Genomic DNA, 20,347 nt, shown 5'->3' on the forward strand with positions numbered 1-20,347 from the left:
GAATTCAATCATAGCCCACTTGATATTGTCTTGGGTCATTCTGACCATTTCAAATCATTCTGTAAATCAGAGAATGGGGCATCTTAGATACATAGAACCATCAGCCAATCAAGATGTCTTTTGGGGAATAGCCAAAAGAACTGCCAACCAACCAAGGCATAGTTACTGTAGATAGACGGACATTATTAAAGAGGTTTTCAACAGAATTAAAACAGTACAAATTTTGAGTTGAAAGTAAGAACAATAAAGAAAAGTAATAAGCAAAGAAGAAAGAAAAAGCAGAAAAGAAAAAGGAAAGAAAAGGTTACAAAGAAGTGGCTTCCAACCTTCTAAACAGCGGTTATAAATGCGTTTATATTTTACCCTCTCTCTCTAAGGTTACATCATACTTTCCATAATCAACCCTTTCTAATCATCAAATCCAAATATCCAATCAAGGCTTAGTTACTATGCAGAAACAACTGCACTGGCATCTCCCCTTACATTAAAAAAGAACTAGTAAACTTATTGTTTCACAGCCTTTCACAACTTACATCCTGCATTTCACCTCCTTTTCAAGCCAGCATGCTGATGCAGTGAAGTGGCATATGGGAGCTGGGGGAGTCAGATATCCTAATACTTCCTAGTGCACACGAGGCAGCAAAACACTTCTGCTGCTGCTGTGAGGCTCCCTAATAAAACATGGAGATTCCTTGTTCACAGGAAAAGCCAGCACTAACTCAGCAATACACCATAATCACACAGTGCTGTGGGAGAGGGGTTAATTGACATGCCCATCTGGAATCTGCACAGCATTCCACAAGGACATGATGCATAGATACTTGTAATTACGGCTTAAAATGAATGGGTGTTCAGAGCCCCCACACCTTCAAATGATATTAAACGGCTTCATACATCTAATAAAAATGAAGCTTCATCTGAACCCACTACACAACTACATTTATGAGCCACATTCAGGCACTGAAGTTTACATGATGAGGGCAGAAGAAAGATGCATTTGCTGGTCCCAATTCTTCTACTGTGCTCCTGCCATCCAATCTCTTTTCCTCCATGTGCTGGAAACCAGTATGAAGCTTCTTGTCCTTTGGTCTCTATACTGGAGGTAGCCTGCTAAAGCATGAGAGAGCCATCACAGGTGCCATCTGATGCCCAGATGACAGGGAAGTAATTAAGAAAGTGAGACCTGTTAGCATGTTCCCACTTTTGTCTAATGCAGTTCTATTCACATGAGATTTACAAATGTCCTAGAAATGATTCTGACAACACTGCACTTTCCTCCTGCTTTTCTAAACAGAAGTCACAACACTTAGGAAAACAACATGGAAGTATGAAGTCCATATATGCCATGTAAGCCTTTCTGTCCCTCTGTTCTTTGTCCCTCAATCAGCCCCCAAACAGTTACCATACCTGTTGTTTCCATGCCTGCCCAAGAGTTCCCCCTCATCAGACTCAATGCACAAGATGATTGACCCATCTGCTGAAGTGCCCTTTTTCACTCCAGAATGCAAGTACTTTCAGAATGATCTGATCCTTCGTCCTTTTTGGCACCAATTGTAATTGCTTCATTTGTTCATTTAAAGTTTTGACAGTTTCTTATGGATCTTGAAAATGATTTTCCTTGCTGTATTCTGAACTCACATATATCCAATAATGTCCCAGCTGTTCCATACAGGTTTTGTGGATGGGTTTTAAGGACTTTTGTTTAAAAATCAAAAGTTCAGAAACACACCAAAAGTCTAAGCCTGTACGCATATGCAGGCACAGTTAATTCATTCAGCCTCATCTCTGACATGAGGATAATGGGATATGACTGAATTAATTTCTTATGAAAGGACACAGGGAAACATGATCTATCAGGTGGATAGGAAGAGAAGTCAGACAAAAACTCTATAACAAACAGGCATGATTAATTGCATCCAACAACAACTGTACTCTTTTTCAAGCATAGCACAAAAAGTGAATCTTCCTTTGCTGGGAGCTGGCCTCTACTTTCTGTGTCTGAAGCCATCACGAACATTATTTGCAAAAGCACAGATCTGCTGACATGTTGTGGCAGACCCACACAGTAAGGCTGTCAGGTCTATTCCTCTGTGGATAATATACAATGATTGGCTATAGCCAGATGTCCTGCTGAAAAGTTACGGAAAGGATGAAGTCTCAGATAATCATCCTAATAGCTACTGATTGTAGACAATGTGGATTTGTACAAGGGCAAATTCTGAAATCCGTATTTTCAATCAAACATATAGAATAATGTCAGTAGCAGATATGCTATTCATGAAATCAGGGTGTTCTTACCATCTTCAGTAAAGATAGGGGCAGTATGTAAATAGTGGATTATGTTATCATCCCGTTCAAATGGACATTCAACTTGTTTCCATGTTATGAATTCTCCCACTTGTTTAGCCAGTTCCAAGAATTTCTATATTAATTTTAAAAAGAAATATTTAGATAAAAGGAAGTAATATTCTAGTAAAATTATGACTGTGGCTTCAGAATACTCCAATATTAATCTGATAACGTCTGAAAAAAATTGGAGTATGTGATTTTTTTTCCACTAGAGCTTTTCTATATTTCTGTAATATAGAAAGAAATACATTAATTTGCAGTTTTAATAAAATACTCTGATCTGGAATTCAACAGCTTATGTGCTTTACATAACTTTGCTCTGCTACTATTTTTAGCAGTCTTCTAAAATTATGCATCTCACCAATTAAGACTAAGTACTTCTATATTATTATATCCAAGTATTGACAGAATTATAATTATATATCACTAATCATTTCCAAATCATAACCTTTCCTTAATTTCCTTACAATTACCTAAGCTTCTTAATGTGACAGTAAGATCTATATTCTTAGTAAAGTCTAAGTAAATACAGAATAAAATATCAGAGATATAAACATATATGTTAAAATTCATTCATTAATATAAAAGACATAATCAGTAACAATAATTGAAATTCACCCAAAATAGTCCTGTTTGAATAATCATTAATCATACATAGTAATAAAATAGACAGGCTGATGATTCTTAAATGAGCATTGGTGTTAATACATAATCATGAAACAAAGAATAATAAATTTGTCTGACATTTTTAATTTGATGAGGGGCTATCATTTAAACACAATCCTTGGAATTTACAATAGCTTTGGTAGTGAATACTGATGCAAAGCTTTATTCCAGAAATGGTTCATTCTCTTAGAACTTGTAAAATAATATTTAAAAATTAAATGCTGAGATTGCATATATATGTAACGTAACAGATGCAAGAGCATAAAATGACAATTCCATGTATTGTTCTCAAGCGGGCTCTGCAAACAAAATCTTCCCTCCAGGCTAGACTTTGGATCTCTATCCCTGTTTTACGGGGAGATCCCAGCTCTGCAAGTTGCTACAGCAGCTAATTTCCATCCCGAGTGCTGTGCAGTTCAGCTACTTCTGCTTCCCACCTCGCAGTCCGCCCCAGTATCTCTGGCTTCCTTGAGCAGCAAGATGGAAGGAACAGTTTGCTATGACTCTTCTTCCCCGCAAAATCCTCCTCCTGGAAGAAAGCAGGCCCTGCCTGACACTCAGAGTAGGAAAAGATCGACAGCAGCAACCAGTAGCATGGTTGCTGAGAGGAAGGGGAACCAAAGAACTCTATACGTAGCAAAACATATTTTTGTAGGCAATGTCAATATCAATATTTTTGCCTCTGACTACATCCTCTTGTATCTGCTTCCCTTGACCTTCAGGGGATGTTTTTCAAGGTGGGAAAAGTTCGATTGTGTAGTTGACCCTCAGAATGTAGGCCCCATAGATATGAATCCTGAAATAAGTTTGCATCTGTGTCTGTGTGTATATAGCAATTACCTTTGCTTCTTTACAATGAAACAAAAGCACAATGGCTCAAAAACATTTTCTGTGATAAAGATACTTGCTGCACTTACTTCAAAGTTGACATGCCCATTTGGAAGGCGGTTTGCACATCCCTCATTCAAAAAATAAATGTCTTTGATCAGTAGGCTGAAGAAGGGGATCACAATCTGTAAAGAGAATGACAGAACAACTGTCTCTGCCGTTCTATTCTTGATGCATAAAAAACCAGTTCATTCACATGAAGTAAGGAGATTAACTTTTCAGTTCTAATGAAGAAACAGTATGTGAGCCAGGCCAGTGGACCCATAAAATATCTGCAGTGCTGGACTAGTCTTCCCTGCGCATAGCAAAGGCAAGGCCACAAACACAGATACAATAATTCCACAAAGATTAAATACATTCCAAGTTTTCAGTTGATAAGTTATTGCTATTTAGTAGGATAATATTTAAAGGTAAATAAGATCATGTTATCCAAAGGAAAAGTTCCATGTGAATTTAGTGAGTATCAGCTCTCTACAAAGAGATGGGAAACACTTCAACACAACAAGGGGCGGAATCCTGAAAACAAAGTCAAGTAAACATTTACAATTAATCCCCCTAAGCAAACATATGGAATAGGCATTTGTGACAAAAGCCTGTGAAACATAGAGCAGAAATTCCAGTCACATGAATAAAAGGTGATCATTTCTGTTGCAACACTGATACCCGTGGACAGAATGTTTTTAATATAGGGCTTAGTTTTCTCATGGATCAATGTTGAAATCTAGTGAAACAACATGGATTTACTTTGGCTATATTATCTTCTACATGTTTGGTTTCATCCTGAATTTGGAACTCTTCTATTCTAACTATAGCATATTAACTCTGGTACTCAATTCATTTGAACAATTTGGAATGAGTAAGCTTGTGCAGAAACCAGTGCACAGGAGTATAAATATAAAGATGCATTTTGAATACTAGGCTATTCATCATGGTACAGAAAAAGCTATTTTTCTAGAACATTAGCCCTAAGAGGTACTACTGACAAATCCTTCCTTCCTTCCTTCCTTCCTTCCTTCCTTCCTTCCTTCCTTCCTTCCTTCCTTCCTTCCTTCCCCTCCCCTATCCTCCCCTCTCTCCCTCCTTATATATTTATCAGACTACTGTCCTGCCTTTATTTTGTGCAACTTAAGGCAGTGTACATAATGTTCCCTCCTCCTATTTTTCCAACAACAACCCTGTGAGATGGGTTGGGTCAAGAGAGAGTAAGTGTCCAAAAGTCACCCAGCTGGCTTCTGTGCCCTTAGGAGCTCACAGTGTCCTGGTTTCTAGTCCAGCACCTTAACTATTATAACAAATGGCTTTGCAAATTTACTACTGAAAATGCAGTTTTATGTGTGTGTGGTTATGTGTCTATTTATATCCTGTAGCAGTATTTATTTCAAGTAATACAATTTACATGAGGGAGGGCAAGAAACTGATTCATGCTGGAGGGAAGAATTATGTATCACATTTCAGGCAGCACCGTGTCCTAGCCAACCTTGATTTTGATCCAAATCTCTCTTTATTGGAACTGCTTTGCAGATAAGCAAAGAATGGAATTTGTCTTCTTTTCAAATATCCTGTTTATAAATGGAAAAACACATGATACAGATTGCTGTGCCCGAATACTATGATCAACATTCCCCAGGTTGGTGCCATTCAAATTGTGTTGGTCTGAGAATTATACAGATGTAACCCAATACAATTGGAGAGGTTAGGAAAACTGATTTTTTTCTTGAATTTCCCTCTGTGGGCTTTTTTCCTAAGGTGGCTTTTGGCCTAGGACAGTATAAAAGCTGTAAAGAAGCAGTTAGTCTGACAAGTTAGCCCTCTGTGGCTACAACTCCACCGTGACCGACAAGGACTAGCTGTGGTATGCTCTTCTGTCCTAAAACATCTTTTTGAAGTTTTAAACCTACCTGACAGCAGAGAGAGAGAGAGAGAGAGAGAGAGAGAGGTTTAAATTCCCATAAGCTTCTCTCATAGGAGGTAGAAGGAAGGGCTACTAGTCTGAACTGGCATTAAGGAGGAAATCTTAAAGAACACCAGAGGGAACTCTATGAGAAGAGTTGGAATGGAAGTTTGCAAAATGTCTGGCAACTAAAATGGAGAAGACAGTAAATTGCTCTTTTAGGACCGAAAGAGTTTAATTAGTATTAATATGAAATTCTGAGGTCAGAAACAAATGCTCAAACAAATGGTTTTCCTATCTATGTAAAGCTAGGGAAGAGGGAGAAATCATTCACAGTGGTGTGCAATGCAATCAGCTATGCTTGAAATTGAGAAACTGAAAGTGCTGTTCTGAGTCTGCTCTGTCAGCAATTTCAATAACTGGTGAAAAAAATTGGAACGCTGGATGTCAATCACATCTCCAGAACTCATAAACTAGTCACCCAATCAGATACATCTTTAAGTTGTTTGTGATTCTTTCTCTGCTCTGAAAAAAAGAAAAAAAGCAATTCCCAGTAGAGAATTTGCCTTCTTCAGGATGCAACATGATAAATAGATCACAGTTTCTCTTCCCATAATACTCTGCTAGTAAAAGTTCAACCTTAAAATACTCTAAAAGAGAAACTGAAATTGTAATCACAAACTGCAAAGCAATAACAGGATATAATTATCTGTAATATAAGTATACACTTGCCAACTGCTGCATGGGTAACAATCAGCTGCAATGAAGTCCTGTATAAAACTTAAATAATAGCAGCCACTGGAAGAGTTACAAGAGAACCTGCCAGGTTCCACTGATGATCTTTCTGACCCTTTTACAGATTGAGCTCTGTGCCTAGTGGCCAATGCAAATATTATCCTGAAGCAGAGTTCATGGAGTATCTAAAGGTAAATTTCACACCACAGAAGCTGACTTAGCTCCCCAAAATATTGGGAGACCAAACACGTTTCAGAGTTGACTCTGATGGGGCAAACAACTGGTGGAAATGGATAATGAAATATTGTGGAAGTTTGTCTTCCTGTTTTCTGTTTTAACATCAGAGAAGCAGATGTGAAAATTTGCTGGTGCTCTATCTCTGTCCATCTGTCTTGAAGAGATTTTTAGAGAGTAGGAAGAAAGTATGCAGGAAGTACAAAAGGCTAAGCCCTACAATGACTGTAGTCTATTATAAATGGATGTTGTGTCCTTTATTTACCAAAAGTGTTACATTAATTTATATCCATCAGCACCCAATAAGAGTTCCAACAACTTTGCATGCCCTCAATAAGTTTCTGAACTCAATTCAGATTGATGATCAATGTCCAGAGCTACATGGTTCAGGACGCAAACATCTACTGGATTACTGTTTCCTGCATGAGTCCATCCATCCATCCATCCATCCATCCATCCATCCATCCATCCATCCATCTATCATGACCTTTTTATGACTTTAAAATCATGTGAGATAGGGTTTTTTTAGCAGCAGAAAGAATAGATTCCTCGTTTTATAAAGCTCTGAGAAAGGTAAAAGGCATAATGTCCATACCCCCACCATTCCCTTCTCACTGCACTTTGTGTTTTTTTCTCTTCACTTTTTATCTGTTGAAGTTGATTGATCGATGACTTCAGAGTACTGAAATAATGCTTGAGATTATATTTTCACTGACTGAAAGTATAAATCCATCTGATTTTTTCAAACATCAAATTACATTTTCAGTGGGGTCCCTTGTATGTGTGTGCCCAGGGTAACTGATCATCCTACACAAGCAGCTCTAGCTGTTACCCTTAGATAGGCTCTCTACAAAATGTTGCTATTTCTCTCAGTTTTTAATATGCTAATACAACCATTTTAAACTGAGAGCAGTTTTGATTCTATTCTGTCACACTGAGTTCATCTATCACCATGTTGCACTTTGTTTCCTCTTTTTTCATACTCTGCTTCTGTAGATTCTTACTGCTTTTTAACTGTTTAGAAAGAACACTAATGTACAGTATGTTGATCTAAATTACAGAAATAACAAAATTAAATAATTCCAGACAAAAGTGTAAAGGAATGGATGCCAACCTCCGAAAAGCACTGATGGCCAAGATGCATTGACATCATTTTGGCTTTCCTGTTTAGCTTCCTTTATTCTCAGTGCCCTAAATTAAATTCATCATGCAGTTTCTTCTTGATAACATCCTTTAGAATGCAATGGAAGTACAGTCTACTGTGAACAGCACATGCTGAATGTGTTGAAGATTTGCAAGTCAAATAAGATTGTCAATTAAAGTGTTAAGATATTCATCTCTTTCATTTGCCTAAAATAATTCATTTCATGATATATATGCTTCCATTCAAACACCAGATTGTCTCTTACACACTTTTTATCTTTGTCTGTACAGATCTTGCTTCCAGCAGTTCACAACTCCAAGCTTCTAGGCTGACAATTTTAACAGTTTTTTAAAAATATATATATATTTAGTCACTGCCCAACTTAAGAGATGCAGAAAAAAATATTTTTCTTTATTCAAGTGGTAAACAAATGAACCAACAAACCCAAACACTCTATTTTATACATATTCTTCAAAAGAACAAGAAGAGAATTTGGGTATAGGATCAGCAATGAATAATATTGCCCTTAAATAAGTAATCATAACATTTCATTACATTTTTTCCAGCATGAATAAAAATATTGTCTTCCGCATAGTTCTAAGAAGGTAGTGAAATTTTAGAAAGCGGTGAAATTAATACTTGGAGACTGGGATACTGAGTGGGGTGGAGAATGGACTTTGAAAAAAAGTCATTTAAATTCTAGTTTGTTGCTTAAATAGTTTCTGAACAGTATCTACATTCAGACAAAATAGGAAATAGCTATTCACTGAAAAATACCTTTCCTTTCAACTATTCACTCAAAGTTGGACTCTAGCTGAACAGGTCCTATGGAGCTGCCTGGTGTACAGCCATGCCTGAGTATCTGGGAAAAGTTTGAACCAATTAGTCCTGATGAAGTTAACAGGTCTTGGAGCTATTTGGCCACCTGTAATTTAGATCCATGTCCCTTCTGGCTGGTTAAGGCCTTCCAGGAGGAAGCATGTGGTTAATGCTTCTTTACAAGAAGGCTTGGTTTCTGCCTTCCTTGGAGGAGACAGTTGTTCCCCACTCCTCAGGAAACCCATGCTGGACCCAATGGAACTAGACATTTTTCTTCCAGTCTTCAACTTTCTCTTTTTAAGGAAGGTGGTTGCCTTGCAGCTCCAGAGGGCTCTGGATGAAGCAGATTATCTGACCCTTTTTAGTTGGGATTCAGACCAAGTTATAGCACTGATACAGCACTGATTGCACTTGTCCATCCTGTCCTCCTTGATCTCTCAGTGGCTTTTGATATCAGTGATCGTATAGCCTTCTGGACTAACTCAGGGGATTGGGAGGCATGATGCTGTGGTGGTTCTCCTTTCTCCCACACTGGTTCCAGTCAACACTAGTAGCGGAGAGAGGTCAAGCCTGAGGCTTCTGCTTTCTAGGGTTCCTCCATCCTCTCTCCCCATTCCTATTTAAGATCTACATGAAACTGCTGAGTGAGATTATCTCTTGACATGGGGAAATGTATTATCACTATGCTGATGATACCCACCTATACGTGTTTGTCCTGGGTTGACTAAGTGATGCACCAAGGTTCTTTCTCAGGATCTGGAGGTTGTGGGGCCCTGGATAAGGAAGAACAGGGTTCGGTTCAACCCTGGCAAACTGAGGGGCGGTGGGTTTTAAGTCCCCCTGGATCTGGAGATTTTCCATCTTTAGCTCTGAATGGGGTAGCACTCTCCCAGACAAATGTACAATTTGGGGAGCCTCTTGGACTCACGGTTCCTGTTTGAAGAGCAAGTGGCAGCTGTGGCCAGAAGGGTCTTTGCACAGGTTTGTCTTGTGCAGCAATTATGCCTTTTCCGTTCACACCTAAGGCACTTCCTGCTTAGATACTGTAATGTGCTCTACATAGGGCTATCCTTGAAGAGTATTTGGAATCTGCAACTTATCCAGAATTCCACAGTGTGGGCAGTTCTGAGTCTTTTGTGATACACCTATATAATACTGCTGCTATGTGATCTGCACTGGCTTGCCGTAAGCTTCTGGGTGCAATTCAAGGTGTGGGTTATCACCTATGAAGCTGTACAGGACCAGGTTTCTAACTGCTTCTACTTGTCCCACCAGAACCAACAGGTGGGCATACTTTGAGTCCCTTCTGTTAAGCAGTGCCATCCTGTAGGGTCCAGGAGCTGTGCCTTCTCTGTTGCAGTGCCTGCTCTGTGGAACAGTATCCCCCAGAGATCTGGATGGCCCTGACCCTGTTGGCTTTTCACAAGGTATTAAAGACCTCGTTGTTCCCTCCAGTATTTGGGCAGATTATTAAGTGAGCCCTGCTGGCTGATTTGTTTGGCTGTTGTTTCTTTACTGATTCAGAATATGGAATGTTTTTAGACCTAAGGTATATGTTTTATTGATAGTTTTTGGTTGTTTATTTTAACAAATTGTGTTGGGTTGTCTTTTGGCTTTAATTTTCTATCTGCCAGCTAAAATTACTGCTGTTAGATGGGTGGTCATTAAAATAGAAAACTTAAATAAAATATTAACCTCCCTTCATTTTTACTTTTCTGTGCCAGAGAAATAAATTAATCAGCAAAGAAAATGAGACCTACTAATGAAACAGCAGGCTTATATCATAACCATCTTAAAAGTTTCAGTTTCTTTGTTAAGTGTATGTTTCTTGTATTAATGTCCCTACTCTTCATTTACAATGCAGCAGGAATTCTGTGTCCAGGACAGGCCAGCAGAAGATATATTTTTCTTTTTCCTTTGTTGCTGGAGCAGATGATGAACCAAATTCAGACTTGGCTTTATTGTAAAATCTTTATTTCTGAATAATTATAACACATTTCCCTTAGTAGGAAATCCAACTCTCCTTGTTTCCTCCAAACAATGTCTTTTTCGTTCATGTGTCTGAAACTTGTATTTGTAGTACTCTGGGTCTATTAAGCCTCTGGGAGAGGTATAGAAAACTCTGGCCCTCCAGATGTTATTAGATTCCAACTCTCTTCATCCATAGAGAGCATGTTAAATGATGAGGGATGATGGGAGCTATAGGCCTGGTTCACACACAGCTTTAAGTAATCATATGATTTATTCATTTTTTACTTGGAATGATGTGTGAACCTACCCATTATACCCATTATGGTTTAGTGTTATCTACTCAGCAAAACTTTTTTTTATAAATCCTCCCATCATGTTATATGCGAACACAGCTTTCTTGGCATGGTATGGAAGCGGTTTCCACTGCCTTCTTCTGGGATTTTTTTTTTTTTTACTTCCTAATTTAATTTATAGCTCTGGACTTCTCAGAAGATCCCACATCCATGTATAATCCAGGGACAACCCTATCTAGCTTGGTTAATCAGCCAATATTGGCTAGCTGTTGTCCAACCTCTTCTTAAATATTTCAGCAAATAAAGCTCACCACACATGGCAGCCTGTTCTACTGCTAAATTAACCTGTGGCTAAGAAGTTTCTACTCATTTGGTATAGGTTAACATGCAAAGGATTCTCACAGCGTGGCTAATAAGGACTTACTAAGACAAAAAATGAGAAATATGTTATATCTCATGATACTTATTTTAACTGCTTTTCACTGATAAGAAGTTCCCAGTTAATTGCCAGAGACACAGCTATGTTAGTCTGTTGCAGCAAAATCAACAAAGAAATTTGCAACTCCTATCTGAATGTAACCCTCTTCCCTCCCAACATGGGTGAATTTTGCATATATACTCCTAATGCAGGGTAATACTTCATATGATTGATGAAGTTAAGTGTAGTCCATTAAAGTCAATGATGTAACACGTTTGCTCATCTTTGAGTGCCACCTCTTTGCTCTTGTTTAATTGATATTATCAATTACAGAATAATCTGTAGAACTAGAATGCTCCTACTTGATTTTATTTGTATTATAACATGTTAGGGATAATCACAAAGAAACAAGCAGTGCTGTTTTTAGTTATATGACAGTCTTATAATTCTACATGTTTGACATCCCCACAAGCTTTTCCTTATGGAAGCAGAAATACTATTTTACACATTTAATGCACCTAAAACAAACATAGAGAGCCAGTTTGGTGTACTGTTAAGGCACCAGGCTAGAAACCAAGAGACTTTGAGTTCAAATCCCTCCTTAGGCACAAACCAGCTGAGTGACCTTGAGCCAGTCACTCTCTCTCAGCCCTAGGAAGCAGGCAATGGCAAACCACTTCCAAAATCTTGCCAAGAGAACTGCAGGAACTTGTCCAGACAGTTGCCAAGAGTCAACACTGACTTGAAAGCACCAAAAAAAAAAAAAAGACAAACATGTAAGTTATTTCAGCTTCTTTAATTGCTCCTAATCCACTCAGTGTATAGCAATTGTTCCTATGAAACTGCCTGACCTCAGTACTGATCAAGCTAGGCAGCATGCACTAATGTCTTTCTGAAACCTTTCAATTATGGCTATCTATGTTTTCTGACAGTGACATCAGGCACTGTCATGTTCTTAAGTTCATTAAGGTAATGAACTCCTGGAGGCAGCAAGTAAAATGTTTATAGTTATAATAACAATAATACCTTTTCCCTGTTGCTGTGTGCTGTTAGGGACCGATGAGCAGCTCCCCTTAATGCAGTCCTGTAGTTATAAAAATTGCCAGTAGGATCCATCTGGTGCTGAAATAGAGGAGGTGGTGGGATGTGAAGAGAGAAGGGCCATGTGAAAGTTCTTGAGTCAGACGATATTTGGTATTATCTTTCCATTACAGAGTTTACAACTTCATAAAAAGGCTAAATGACACAGGTGAATTGAGATGACTCAACCTTTTCCATGCAAGTCAGTCTATAACACTTTCTGTTATCTTCTCTCCTTAGTCTGTAACATTTTTGTGGAAATAAACTCCTAAGGATGCATGTAGAATGCTTGCTAATGCTATCTTTTTCATGGATTGTTCCTACTTTATTTTGTGGTTGTATCTGGAGTGAAATGAATTTGCTCTTCTATGTGGATGAGAACTTTTCCATTCTGGAATCTCTTTTTGTATCCAGAATTTGACATGGTATGAAAGGCCCATTTTATCATGTGACCCTTGATTATGAACACTTAATAAATACACAATTCTCAGCATATTACCTCAAGAATAAAAAACTTGGCTGTTTTCACTTTTGACCAGGTCTTCTTTAGCCTGGACACTGGACTCATGTTCATCCCAGCTAGAGGGAAAGAAGATGACCAATGGAGGAAGACATTAAGAAACAGAATCATCTTTGAATATCCATAAAATCATACCGAAGTGACACTGGCACACTTACAGATGATTGCCATCAGTGAATTAAAGTTCCCTATGTTAAAGCACTCACGAGCAACATCAATGAAGAATTCGATGACTTGTGCCCTCTGCTTCTTTTTGGCAGGCTGTCAACAAACAAGCAGATGAAGTAGCCAAGTGTAAAAAATGACTGAAATGTCAGAGCTCCACAAATAGGAAATGTCCTTTTTTAATGCTCAATCCAACAGTTTCACAAAGCTAAAAAATCTCATTCAAGCAGTTTGATTATTGGCACTCACTCCTGCCAGCTATCAAAATTCCCGTTAGACACTGACCAAATCCTAGTATACCTTTCAAAAATTTCTTCAACACTGATCTGATAAATGCACACTCAAAAAACAATTAATTCCAGAGATACTCTGTCTAGCAAACTATCAGTGTAATGACAACTATTGTAACTTTTTCCAGGCTTGAACTGAAGAGATAGACAGTAAAGACATTCTCAATGTCTATCTTGGTTCTGCAGACCACAAATAAGTCCATCTTTTCTCCACTGTGTATTCCAAGTGTGATTTGATCAAACTGTCCCATATTTTTATACCAGAGTCTCATGCTGCTCCCAAAAATCTTGTGACCAGCCCCTGTAGACCCACCAAAAACTGCCACAAAATTATAATGTTTAATGTGACAGCAGAGATAAAATACCCTGGGATCGGCCTTTCCCTGAGCACCAATCCTGCGGTGCACCTTGGTTTATTGAGGAGCTCTGGGAGATGAAGCACCAGAAGAGACATCTGGAGCACCATTGGAGAAAGACTTGAACCAAGTCTGACCTGACACAGGTAACAGCCCATATTAGGGATTGTGTCGATAAGGGTGGCGAAACATCAATATTTCTCCACATTTATTGTGTCCACTGATAGCCATCCAGTGGCTGTATTTGGGGTGACCTGATCCTTATTGGGTAGGGAGGGCCCCTTAGAACATCTGCTGGGGCACTGTGAGGATTATTCAGCTATCTGCTCAGAATCACTCTGATTTGGACTCCGACTGGGCAAGGCAGGCCAAGATGCCTGGGGCATGGTCTGGGTGTGTGATCTGGGATGAGTTTCAGCCAGTGACTCCCAAGGAAATGGACAGGGTTCTCTGTGCAGTCAGCTTGACCACCTGTTTACTGGATCCGGGACCTTCCTGGGTCATAAAAGTGGCCAGGGAGATGACCTGTGGTTGGGTCCATGCTGTAGTGTCAGCCTCTCTGATGAAGGGGGTTGTACATCCTGCCTTGAAAGAGGTGTGGTGCACCCTCTCCTCAGAAGATCATCCTTGGACCCAATGGTTTTTGACAACTATCGACCAGTCTCTAACTTTCCTTTTTGGAGGAAAGTTGAGAAGGAGTCAGTCTGCAGCTGATGAGAACCCTGGAAGAGATGGATTATTCAGACCCATTTTAGGCCAGGATTTAGTACCAAGACAGCTTTGGTACACTTGCTGATGGTCTATGGCTGGCGCAGCTGAGATGGCAGTGTTGCATCCATCCTTGTGCCCCTTGATCTCTCAGCAGCTTGCAATATTGTCAACCTTCTGAGCCGGCTCTGTGGGCTGGGGGCACCATTTTATGGTGATTCTCTTCCTTTCTCCAGGGCCAGTTCCAGTCGGTGTTGGTTGGGGAGGAGAGATTGCTCCCTAGGCCCCTCCTGTATGGGCCACTGGAGTGTTTATTCTCTTCCCTCCCATATGAAACCGCCAGATAAGATCATTCATTGGTTTGGGGTTCAGTATTGTCAGTACACTGATGATACCTAACTATTTCTTTCAATTCTAGGCCAGCCAAGTGAGGCTGCTGAGGTTCTATTACAGTGCCTAGAGGTTGTTAAGGTTTGGATGGGGAGGAACCATCTCTGACTCAATCCTACCAAGTGGCTGTGGATGTTTGGGCCACTCAGATCTAGGGATGTTCCATCTCTGTCCTTAGATGGGGTTGTACTTCCCCATTCAAGAGTGGGAGTCTTCCTAGACTAACAGCTCCTGCTCAATGAGCAGGTGGCAGCTGTGGCTTGGAAGGCCTTTACACAGCTTCATCTGGTATGCCAGTTGTTTACTTTTCTAGACTGGGGGCTCTTCAGACAGTCACTCATATCCTGCTCATCTCATGGCTTGACTACTGTAATATGCTGTACATGGAGCTGTTCTTGAAGACCACCTGGAAGTTTCAGCTGGTCCAGAATGCAGCAGCATGGGCAGGGATGAGCAGGTCTTGGTATATCCATGTAACACCTCTGCTTTGCAAGCTGCACTGGTTGCCAGCTTGCTTCTGGGTGCAATTCAAGATGCTTGTTGTTACCTACAAAGGCCTGCATGGCATAGGGCCCACCTACTTAAGGGATTGCCTGTCTCCCATAGTATCTGCCTGGCCAATTTGATTGGGCAGGGTAGGTGTGCTCTGTGTTCCATTGATTAAACAATGCCATCTATTGGGACCCTGGAAGTGCACCTTCTGTAGAGAGTAAAGAGGATGACCTTGACGGAGAAAGGGAAGATCTGTTATCAAGACAACAAGCAGATAAACATTGCAGAAGCCCAGATTAGTGGGGAGGGGGATGAAAGCGTTTCAGACAGGCATCCCCCAAATTCACTTGAAGATAAAAGAGAAGGAGAAGCACATTCAGACCTGCAAAATTCTATTAGTATAGCCAAACTTAATAAAAGTAGTTTTAGGCACACCTGGCATCTGTTCCTTGGTCTGGTCTACCTTGTAAGGCTAATACCTTCTCCCTAGCAGCACCTGCCCTCCAGAGTGAGGTTCCCCCTGAGATCACCCTGCTGATGTTTTGAAGCACCTTGTAAACCTGGCTTTTCACCCAGGCCTTTGGCAAGGGTGAGTAAACCCTCCTTTGGACTATGTGAGCTTGTTTCATTCCTGTCCAGTTTTTTGCCACCTTTCCCATCCTCACTCTTCATTTTTGTCTGTCAATGTATTTTTTTTTCTTGTTTTTCTTGTTTTTATTTGTAACCACCCATGGTCATTGGGAGTCAGGTGGCATATAAATAGTTATAGTAATACTAATACATTGGGGAGTCATATTAACTAGATATATTTATATCTTAATTAAATTTAACCTTAAATTAAAATCAAATTTAGTTTTTGACCTGTTCCTTTTTGCCTTGGACTCACCTTCTTTGTGGGGTGTGGGCCCCAGGCATGACATTCAATGGTCAAATGTGATCCCTGGCCCCCCAATCATTGCACCCCCCACTGTACCAAAATGATTGCTTCGTCATTGCATCCATAGTCTGCTCTTTGCTTGACAATTTGCTTGTGGCTTACTGTGCAATTTCTGTGAAAAATACGCAAACTTAAAGCTTTTATTTCTTTTTTTAAAAAGACAAATTAGCTTGAACAATTATTTTTAATGAGGGAAAAAAAAACAATTCTACACTGAATTTGCCAAATGCTTTCAAAATGGCATAATCACACAGTCAGTATAACAGGAGCTGACTTACCATGCAAATTTCTGTTGCTACAAGATAGCAGAGTCTATTGAACCATTTTACATAAGCCTCAAGATTACTAGTCTTCTTCTGTTCACTGAAACAAGGCTGGAAAATAAAAACCAGATTAAAAACAATGACATGCACTAAATTCTTTTTTAGGGTTTTAGCTTTTTTTACATTAACTAAGCTAGCTATAAAGTGTTGCTCATGTGACAACAGAATATATATTTTTGAACATGTGCACATGGCTGCCTGACAGACAGGGCACGTGGATCTCCGTTTTAAATGTAAAAGGATAGGAAGTGGCAGATGTCTTTGATTTCACAGCCTATAGCCCTTTCTGCAAATCAAATCAATGCACAATGAACAATTCCATTTTGCCAGCAGCAACTGTTCAGAAGGCAATTTTTTCCTATCTGCACTCACTGAGTTATCAACAGGCAGATATTAACCCTGCAGTATGCAAAGAGCAACAAGAATCTGGGGAAAATGAAATCAGAGAAGTGTCCTTTCTGTGTCACAGCCACATTTCATCTATGCCTTTAACACAGGAGTTCTCCAATCTTGACAAATGCAATGGCTCAGGCTGTTGTTGGGTGGTCTAACAAAAAACATCATTTCTGATACAGAGAGAGGGGAAGGCAGTGTAGCCAGTGAGGTGGTTCCTGTTTGGAATGTTATTTGCCTTAAAAAATTGTTTCTTTCGCAAGATAATACCTTTGCTATGATCTCTTTATCTTGGCCAATTTCTATATCATCAGTTGCCGTGAAACAAGTCACCCAAATGGCAAAATTCATCAGCAAATGCCATTCTCGTGACCTAAACTTTTTAGACAGAGGTTTCTAGGCAACTGCTCAGCACTGGGAGTTCCCAGCCCTCCTTTCAAATGAATTTCAATCTAGTGACTTATAGTGCAATTCTATAATATCTACTAAGTCCCACTGAGCCCAATGGGACTTATTGCCAAGTAGGTATGCACAGCTTTGCAACATAAATTATTGAAAAATATTCCACCTGCAGATAGTATTTTCGAAAGCATTTATGAATCTATATTTTGAAATATTTTTATAACTTTAGCAACCACTAGAGGGTATCAGGAAGTATTAAAACAAATTTCTCTTATTAATGTTATAATTTCTAGCTCAGGCCCTCAGGATACAATAAATCAATGAGGAGGAAGTTTTTATACAGAGAAAAGGGGATTCCCATAAGTGGAATATATATAGAAAATGATACCATTTGGGATTTTTGGTTTTCACAATATTTGCAAATTTCTCTGTTGCAGAAAACATATCCTAAGGCTAAAGTTGATTAATGAGCGATGATGGAATTTCATGCAAAGCAGGAAGTACTTTTAAAATGCAAGCAGCCTGGAGCAGATTCAATATGATGGAATATAACTAGAAAAAAAAAATGCTGCTATTGTGTTCATGGCAAGAGAAGGCAACGGTGGTTTAAGAAGTGGTTTAAGCATCTTTTTCCATATACAGCAATATTGCTCAGATTAGTATTGTCTGGTTAACATATTATTTGGGCTTCTGTTTCCTACCATTTTTGTTTCACTGTCTAGTATGTTTTATTCTTTCATATGTGATATATTATCCCTAATGATTTCCTTATTTTCTTCCCTTTGCAGCAGCCTTTCCTTTTCAATCCATTCAGCACTGAATTACACCTATTAACATAGCATTCAACATTATCTCTTTCCTTGATTCTTAAAACTTGCTGACTAATCTAATTGAATTTCATTCCAGACATTCCTTTTTAATTTCAACCAACATTTACTCCTCATCTATTTTAATTTCATTTAACAGCCGAGTCCACTTTGTTTTCTATAGATGGCCCAAGCATCCAACTAAACACATTGTCTTGGATACTGTTATTCAGTAGCCTGATTTTGCAAATGCTAAATAAATAAATGGACATGCGGCAGTGCAAGCAAGGAAGACTGTACCGGCGCACAGCGTAACCTGTTCTTTGCACCAACTGTGCACTTCAGGTTCAGTAACATGTTGCCCACCAGATTCAAAAAGGCAAGCCAGCCCCCCTTTCCCCCATGAAACGACCAAATTTGTGTGAAATTACATGATAGCCCTGGAAAAGTTTGTTGATCCTGGACAAACCAACTATATATTAACATTATTTTTAACAATAGCCACCACCACCACCAGATGCTTAGCAGTTATGAAAAATGCTATTCTATAACCAACAGAAAGGAAGAAACTATAGCCAAAGTGAGGTGCAGGAAAGATGATCCCACACATCTGTTGTCTGCTACATGATCAGTTCCACTGCCACAACCCTATACTTCTGATACATTTCAGTTATAATTAGATATGAAAGAAAGGCAGCACTGTGGACATTTGAAAGGACACTATAGTTATGCTGACACAACTGTAGCACCGTCTGATCCAAATGGAAGCTGGATCATTCATATTCATATTCATATTCCTGAATATGAATACTTTAAGTCCAATCCACCACCCTAAATATAAAATAGATTAGTATCTTTTTTATTAGTGTTTTACAAAAAAATCACCTGGTTCTTGGTTTATAAAAAATTATTGCAAATTTTTAATTAAGCCTTGGAACAGCCTGTATGCCTTCTCTCTCTGTCCATGCATGCAAATACATATTCTTAAGTGGCAATTTATCCTTCGTGACCACTTCCAATTGATTCCAATATACAGTGGTACCTCGGGATACGAACTTAATCCGTTCCGTGACTTTGGGCGTATCCTGAGTTGGTCGCAACCCGAAGCAAATTTCCCCATAAGGTTCAATGTAAAGTACAATCCCGCCAAGCCTGCTCTGCATTTTCTTTGGAGTCATGCTAACACGCACACCAAAAACCTTCGCAAAACACCGCAAAACACACCACAAGCCTCACCGAACACCTCCTCGCTACCGCGACCTCGCCCACAGGAAGCCGCAACCACGTGGCAGCAGGGAAAATGGCCGCGTATCCAGTTTGTAACCCGAGGTAAATTTTCCTGCCAAAGCTGGCCTCTACTATCGAAATGTTCGATAGTAGAGGTGTTCGTATCCCGAGGTACCACTGTACGATAATGTACAGAGCAGCCAAGGATCTCTTAGTAGGCTAATCATACCAGCAGCATGATTCATTCCCCAAAGTTCTTGATTTGCCCAGAGTCAACGTCTCTGCGAAGCCTTATATCAGTGCAACTGCAAATGCAAAAAGCAGACCTATGCAGCTGAGCCAGCCTAGTATTCCAGCTGCATTTGGAACCTGAGGTTTTGCTGGATGAATTTGAAGACTATTATGATAAAATGATGGAAACAAAAAGCTAGTGCAATCAGTAACAATCATCATGATTTCCTCTAAGACTTCTGCAACTGAGCTATTTCAAATGGATTATTAAAGAAGACAGATTCTTAACCTGACCACAACTGATCTGTCACTGAAGCCTTTAGGCATGTCCTCTTATAATTCAGTCTGTCAATCTTTCTACTTGTTGGGGCCCTCATTTACTCTAGACCAGAAAAGGCTTATGATATTTGCAGGAAAGGCAAAGGCAATGCATGAACAAGTCAGCTTGTTACCAAAACAATGGATTTTAGACCAGAACGGGCTTTTACCCTTCCTGATCCTCTCTTTGTTCCCCTAATTCTCTTGCTGTTTTTGACCTGAATGTCATAACAAGCATTCCTAGCTGGTATCCAGCTTTTTGTCTCCTGGGTTTTGATAGGTGTCTATGTTCGCACAATCT

General features: G+C 39.4%; 1 protein-coding gene across 3 annotated transcripts in view; it reads right to left on the reverse strand.

The window, feature by feature from the left end:
• The window catches only part of RASGEF1C (RasGEF domain family member 1C), a 93,764-nt gene that overhangs the window by 4,561 nt on the left and 68,856 nt on the right, over positions 1 to 20,347 (reverse strand). For 2 of the 3 annotated variants that reach the window (XM_025175108.2, XM_007421919.4), the window contains exons 7-12: positions 16,625 to 16,720; positions 13,167 to 13,269; positions 12,988 to 13,067; positions 12,435 to 12,530; positions 3,933 to 4,028; positions 2,299 to 2,422 (exon numbers count right to left, since the gene is read on the reverse strand). In XM_025175108.2, the coding sequence (XP_025030876.1) occupies positions 2,299 to 2,422; positions 3,933 to 4,028; positions 12,435 to 12,530; positions 12,988 to 13,067; positions 13,167 to 13,269; positions 16,625 to 16,720 (595 nt within the window). Of the gene's footprint in view, positions 1 to 533; positions 2,423 to 3,932; positions 4,029 to 12,434; positions 12,531 to 12,987; positions 13,068 to 13,166; positions 13,270 to 16,624; positions 16,721 to 20,347 lie in introns of all 3 variants that reach the window. The other variant, XR_003086159.2, reaches the window with a different exon arrangement.

Source organism: Python bivittatus, unplaced genomic scaffold (genome assembly GCF_059951505.1).
Source record: "Python bivittatus isolate LINGU-HERP-01145 unplaced genomic scaffold, Pbiv_v1 ctg000080_np1212, whole genome shotgun sequence".
Classification (NCBI taxonomy): domain Eukaryota; kingdom Metazoa; phylum Chordata; class Lepidosauria; order Squamata; family Pythonidae; genus Python; species Python bivittatus.